Source organism: Trichomycterus rosablanca, chromosome 20, assembly GCF_030014385.1.
Source record: "Trichomycterus rosablanca isolate fTriRos1 chromosome 20, fTriRos1.hap1, whole genome shotgun sequence".
Lineage (NCBI taxonomy): Eukaryota > Metazoa > Chordata > Actinopteri > Siluriformes > Trichomycteridae > Trichomycterus > Trichomycterus rosablanca.
In genome coordinates this window covers 18,870,480-18,877,735 of record NC_086007.1, presented here as the reverse complement: position 1 = coordinate 18,877,735, position 7,256 = coordinate 18,870,480, and the positions used below count along the sequence as shown (strand labels likewise).

At 36.0% G+C, this 7,256-nt stretch overlaps 2 protein-coding genes across 2 annotated transcripts; both read left to right on the top strand.

The window, feature by feature from the left end:
• Positions 1 to 1,136: 1,136 nt before the first annotated feature.
• LOC134334677 (histone H4 type VIII-like) lies at positions 1,137 to 1,364 on the top strand. Its single transcript, XM_063017101.1, has one exon. It carries the CDS (start codon positions 1,137 to 1,139, stop codon positions 1,362 to 1,364), a length of 228 nt encoding a protein of 75 aa, XP_062873171.1.
• Positions 1,365 to 3,695: 2,331 nt separating this feature from the next.
• LOC134334243 (histone H4-like) lies at positions 3,696 to 6,093 on the top strand. The gene is made up of 3 exons (XM_063016481.1): positions 3,696 to 3,765; positions 5,014 to 5,056; positions 5,781 to 6,093. The coding sequence occupies exons 1-3, from the start codon at positions 3,696 to 3,698 to the stop codon at positions 6,091 to 6,093; spliced, it is 426 nt and encodes a 141-aa protein (XP_062872551.1).
• Positions 6,094 to 7,256: the final 1,163 nt, after the last annotated feature.

Sequence of the window (7,256 nt, the reverse complement as noted above, 5' to 3'; positions counted from 1 at the left end):
CTGCCAAACACAAATGGCGCCCTTTACCATTTATCTTAACCGGTCTGGTTCGAATTCAGATATCAGGAAACACACATTTTAGCTCCAACATATATTCACAGTTTTAAACTATCTAATGATACTTTAGTAATTTAATCAGACACTTACGGATTCTGAGATTCACTTTCACACTCAGTACGCTAAATAATAAATGCAGCTAATATATATACAGAGAACGTCTGTTTACCTTAAGTAGGCGCGTGCCTTGTACTGAGTACAAAAGCTCCTCTCCTCAGAATTCCAGGTCCTACCTTGATCAGCTGAATCGATTCGATGCCACCTCAGGCCTCTTGAACCATCCTCTGCTACCATTTGTTAGGATAAATCTTTTAGTTCAAAAGGTCCTGAAGAAAGCAGTCGGGAAGTCCAGAAAGTACTCTTTAAAACACTTTATTAAGTGTAAAAAATGATCTGTGAATATATGCCAGAGCTAGGCCGATCGGCGCTCCTTTCTCCTGCAGTCTAGAAAACCAACCACCAAGAAAGAGACCGAGCCTCTGTGTCCGCCGGTTTTTTAAACTCAGCTAGGCTCCTCCTCCTTTACTGCTGGTGGAGCCAATGAAGTGTGCTAAAAAGCCCCGGGCTCCGCCTCCCCCCCCCTCGGTAGGAGTCAGGGAGGGAGCCTAGCCGGCGCCATGTTGAACAAAAGACCATGCGGCATGGATGTCGTAAAACTTGGAAAATGCCGTAAAACTTCCCATATTGAATTTATGTTTAATAATGATGTTTAATAATGATGTTATGTTCCAAAAATCCTAACAGGTTGCATAGGGTTTAGGATTGTTTCCTTGTTTGTCTTTCTTTCTTTTGGCACAACATGTTTAGAACTGCAAAAAAATTAATTTCTTAAAATTAAACATTAGTTACAGAAAAATAATGTCATGTGAAATACATCAAATCGATTGTGGACCGATTTACTGGGGGAAAAAACAGTGGAGGTTACATGAGGCCTACTCCGAGCAGCTGCGGCCACAGTGGGCGGTCGCTGCTTAACACTGCCCCATCGTCTTCAACTAGGTCTGGTAGAGGGAAATAACAAGCTCGCCGTGAACGCTCGTCTTGCATTAACTCGTTTCATCTCGAAGAGAGCAGTTACCATGTCTGGAAGAGGCAAGGGCGGTAAAGGTCTTGGAACAGGAGGCGCGAAGCATCACCGCAAAGTTCTCCGTGATAACATCCAGGGTATTACTAAGCCCGCTATCCGCCGTTTGGCTCGCCGTGGCGGTGTCAAGCGTATTTCCGGCTTGATCTACGAGGAGACCCGCGGTGTGCTCAAGGTGTTCCTTGAGAACGTCATCCGTGATGCCGTCACCTACACCGAATAGTTCGGACTTTGGTATGGGATAAGGCGATACAAAGTTAAACTGAAAATGAACCCGAATGGAAGTTTAATGCAGATTCCAAACTCGATATCAATGGGACCCTACAACGGAAAAATAACATATCAAGGACAATCGCAGCAATGTTATATATGCAATTCACATGAACATCAGGTTAAAGACTGTACTAAACTCAAGTGCTGGAAGTGTGGTGAGTATGGACATGAAGGAAAACAATGTAGAAAGAAGAAGGTAATTTGTGACTTTGAGGAGGGCTGACTCAGTGCTGTGCTGGGGGCGGAAACCAGACTGAAATGATTCAAATAGATTATTGGAATTTAGGTGATCTTTGAGCTGTGAGGCAACAACACGTTCCAGTATTTTCGACAGAAATGGAAGATTTGAAATGGGCCGAAAGTTACTCATAATGTTAGAGTCAAGTCCAGGTTTTTTAAGTATGGGAGTAACAGCAGCCAATTTGAGTGATAGAGGGACTGAGCCAGAACTAAGAGAGGAATTGATTATCTCTGTGATAAGTGATGAGATAACTGGAAAACAACCCTTAACAAGTTTTGATGGAGCAGGATCCAAAACACAAGTGGAGCTTCGCATCCATGTCAAGATCTCAGATAGGTCCAAATGAGACACAGGTGAGAACTGAGACAGAGGCTGGGTAATAAATTGAGGTGAGACAGGCGAAGAAACAGAGATGACAGGGAAAACTGTCAGAAAATTGTGGATATTCTCAACTTTTGTTTGAAAAAATGAGAGGTAAGAGTTACACTTGTCAACTGGATTGAGAAGTTTATTTATTGTGGAAAAGAGAGTCTTAGGATTTGTTGATCCAGCATGTATGAGTTCGGAATAGTAAGTGGATCGGGCTGCCGTAAGAGCGTCTTTGTAATGTTGAAGATAATCAGAATAAATCTGATAATGTACTGTTAGACCGGTTTTCTTATAAAGTCTTTCAAGCTGGCGTTTACGGGATTTCATTTGGTGAAGCTCAATTGTATACCATGGTGCAGAATGACTAAATGAAACAAATTTGGTTCTCAAAGGAGCCAGCTCATCAAGACATGAGGCGAGTATGTCATTATAGTAATCGACAAGGTCAGATGAATTACTAGACAGTACAGGACAGACAGACATCTTTTTAACAAGAGAATCTGAGAAAGCAGAGGGAGAGATATATTGAAGATTCCTGAAGGATATTTTACGTTTAGCTCTAGTGATGGGCTTAGTGACCTCAATGTCCATGATGATTGTCAAATGATCAGAGACAGTAAGGTCATGGCTGGACGGCTGATGAACTAGGACACCAGTAGAGCAGACAAGGTCAAGAGTATGACCTTTTTTATGAGTTGGAAAATGTATATGTTGTGTGAAATTAAAACACTGTAACAATTCCAAAAATTCCCTGACAAATTTACAGTTGTTGTCATCAATATGGATGTTAAAATCACCCATAAGCAGTACAGAGGATGAGAGGGCACTAAGCTGGGTTAAAAAATCTGAAAAATCAGAGAGAAAGGAAGCGTTTGGCTTTGGCGGACGATAAACTACAGCAGTGACCAGAGGAGTAGGCCCTGACAACTTGAAAGCCAGGTGTTCAAAAGAAAGAGCAGCAGGAAAAGACAAAGTGGTTATTTTAATATCATCCCTATAGACTGCAGCAACACCACCACCTCGCCCTTCCATACGAATGTTCATCAATATACGAGTATCCCATTGGCGTGGTCTGATTTAACGTAAAATAATCCAAGGGTTTATGCCAAGTTTCAGTGAGACAGAAAAAGTAATGGTAATTGGAATTTTAAAATTAAAATGTAATGATGTAATAAGTTATTGGAAATTAAATACACAAATTTTAAAAAATCCACAAGTAATTATGGACATAAAGAATTAAATGATAAAAACTAAATCATTAGATGTTTTAACTAGTAGTGAGAGTGAATTATAGGAGGTATTTAAGATTAGAATTTAAAAAATATGCAAAGTTAAAAGTAAACAAATGAATATAGAAAAGAATACAAAATATGATTCTTTGATAAAAAGATACATCGAATTAAAACTTTAAAGTGGTATATGCGAACAAGAAGAAAATGAATTAGAAAAAATTAAAAATGAGCTCAAAACTTTTAACGATGACCCATTAAAAAAAATCTACAAATGCAACTTGGTATTGATTCTGAAGAAACTCTAAATGCAACACAAATCGTCTCTAATTTTATACAAAGAAAGAAAATATCATTTATTGAATCTATTATGAATAAAGATGGAAAAATAGTTACAGATAATAAACAAATAAGAGACACAATACATGATTTATGTGCAGATATGTATAAAGAAGTAGAAATAGATGATAATAAACTTAAATTCTTTCTCAACTATAAATATGACAAAATAAGTGAGTTGTTAAGTAATCCAATTACAGAAGAAGATGTTATAACAGCTATAAATTCTCTTAATATTAAAAAATCACCAGGAAAAGATGGTTTACCTTCTGAATTTTATTTAGCATTTAAAGAAGAAATAGCTCCCTTTTTGAAAAGATTATTTAATGAAGGAACTAGGAAAGGTTTTATGTGTGACACTTTTTATGAAGAAATTTTGACTTTATTGCACAAAAAAGGTGACATGTCAGATATAAATAATTGGAGGCATATTATGATTATTAATGTAGATTATAAAATGTATGCTAAAATAATTATGAATAGATTAAACAATGTTTTAGAGAATATTATTGTCCAAGAACAGACATGTGCAGTAAAGGGAAGATTAATGTGGGATAACCTTAATACATTAAGAGAATTAGTATGCAGCTCTGAAAAAAACTTTTACATTGTAACATTAGACCAAAAGAAAGCTTTTGATTATGTGTCCAGAAAATGTATTACAGAGGTTTTAAGAATGTATGGTTTTTCTGAAAATTTTATTAATATGGTTATGTGTTTGTATGCCAAATCAATGGTACAAGTTAAAGTAAATGGTATTTTAACTGATCCTTTTCCAGTTTTGAGAGGGGTTAAACAAGGATGCCCACTCAGTGCAGCATTATATGTACTTGCAATAAGTCTGTTAATACAAAAAAATAAAAAATGATGACAGGCTAAATGGAGTACAATTAAATGATGAAAAACTTATTATAACTGCCTATGCTGATAATATTACTGTGTTTATTAAATCAAAAAAAGAATTAGATATAATTTATGAACATTTTACAAAATTATGAAGAAGCTTCCGGCGTGCAATTGAATCTACAAAAGTGTGAATGTTTGTGGATAGGGATTGAAGAACAAAAATTTCAAGTTAATATTACAGAACAACAACAAATAAAAATCTTAGGTGTCTATATTGATAATCAAAAATGTGTCGACTACAACTGGACCGAAAAGGAAAGGTGTACAAAAAATGAAATAGGTAAGTTTGCTAACATTTCCCTGAGTTATAAAACCAAAATCACAATATTTAGAACATTTGTTCTTTCAAAAATCTTGTTTTTAGCATGCATTTCCACTTAATAATATATGGGTTAAAAAAATTTATAAACTCAGGAACAACTAGAGAAGTTACTAAACGAAAATTATTATTTAAAAGTAAGGAATTTTTTGCCTTTTGTAAAATTATTGCATGTGGACTCCACAGACAAATTAAGTGGATTGGAAAAACCTCAAATTGGAAGGAAAAAAAAGGAAAAATAAGAAATCAAATTCCGTATTACAAAATAGTTTTTTTCAGATTTTATCACAAAATTTAAATCTTTAAATATTGACAAATTTATAAACTTATTATAGATAAAATATATGGAAACCTAATAGATTATAGAGCACTTCAACCCCACGAAAGTGAGGAAGTAGTCAAAAATATAAATAGCAAAATGCCAGAAACTATTAGAGATGTGGTATGGGTAATCTCTGTTGGAAGACTTCCAGTTAGAGCAGTTGTCAGATGGAGTTATGTCAAAACTAAGAAATGCCCTATGCCAAACTGTTGCGAAGACGAATCCTTAGAACATTTTTTTATTAGAATGTTCTAGAGAGGTTTGGACAAAAATCATTCTAATAGGAGCTGATATACAAATAAATATGAAACATATTGCTTTTGGATTGTATAATAAAACTCTCTCAAAAATGGAAAAAGAAATTTTATGGTTAATTATTAATATGGTAAAAGTAAAATTATGGAAAACAAGGTGTAAAATGACAATAGATCAAGTTTTTATTCCAAGTGAGATTGTTTTTAAGTCAGTTTTAACAGAAATGAGGAGAAGACGGACTCTAGAAAAAAAGACACTCATATAAATGTGTCTGGGAGAAATATAGTTTAAAAAAAATTTAAATTATGTAAGTTGATTCATGTAATTATTCTGTTGATGGAAATTTGTCCCTGTTTATTGCTGTAATGATGTGATTTATTTCTAATAAAAAAAAAAAAAAGCAAGGGCGGCAAAGGTCCTGGAAAAGGAGGCGCTAAGCGTCACCGCAGAGTTCTCCGTGATAACATCCAGGGTATTACTAAGCCCGCCATCCGCCGTTTGGCTCGCCGTGGCGGTGTCAAGCGTATTTCTGGCTTGATCTACGAGGAGACCCGCGGTGTGCTCAAGGTGTTCCTTGAGAATGTCATCCGTGATGCCGTCACCTACACCGAACACGCCAAGAGAAAGACCGTCACTGCTATGGACGTGGTGTACGCTCTAAAACGTCAGGGACGCACCCTGTACGGATTCGGCGGTTAAACGTTTAGACCTCCACGCTAACACAACGGCTCTTTTAAGAGCCACCCATATTTTCTACAAAAGAGAAAGTCCTCCTGCTTTATTATTATTATTATTAGTAGTAGTAGTAATAGTAGTAGTAGTAGTAGTACGTTCACTGATGCGTAGATTTGCAAATCACTCGTTTAGCCCCAAAAGCTTGAAAGCATAATTATAAGTAAAAATAATACATTCACTGATGCATTTTTTTTATCAGTTCACTTTTGTAGCCCTAAAAGCTTGGAATTATCATTAGTAGTTTTAGTATTACGTTTACTATCAAATCTCTCGTTTAGCCTTCATACAGCGTGTTTGCATACTACCAATGTACAGCCATACTGTAGATTACACTACAATCAGTTAACACAATCTTTGTGTAAAATACATTAAAACATTGTCCCCGAATGCTTTGGTTAGAAAAAATAAGATCTATCTATCTATCTATCTATCTATCTATCTATCTATCTATCTATCTATCTATCTATCTATCTATCTATCTATCTATCTATCTATCTATCTATCTATCTATCTATCTATCTATCTATATAGTGCAGCTTGAAAGTTTGTGAACTCCTTGAGTAGTTTAGATTTTTCTGTTTTACCATGATTTTCTTATTTTATCATCACCAGTTTTTATATATGAAATGTCAGGTTTATGTTCATCAATTCCATTTACTTGTTTTGAGGGAAATGTGTGAGTTGCCAGCAGACTACATGAAACATGGAATCAGAGCATGTGCAAAAGTAAATGAACCACAGCTGCACTGGTAAAGTCAATTAGGTAAAAGACTTAGGTAAAACACATGTGGGTACTCAAGTAATCAATTAAGCAGACCAATCAAATGAGACATCCTTGGGAAAAGTTTTGAGCCGCACTGATTAAAATGGAGAGGAAACCAACCAAACCACTGTTGTGCCAAGGCGTAAAGCACACAGATCAACCATGCCGAGAGGAAAGAAGACATCCGAGGACATCAGGAAGAAGGTGGTGACAGCCCATCAGTCTGGGGAAAGCTACAAGACCATCTCCAAAAGATTCCAGCTCCATCCATCCACTGTAAGACAAATCATTTACAAATGGAGGGCACTCAGCATCACTGCAACTCTGCCCAAAAGTGGACAGCCATCAAAACTTATACAGTCCC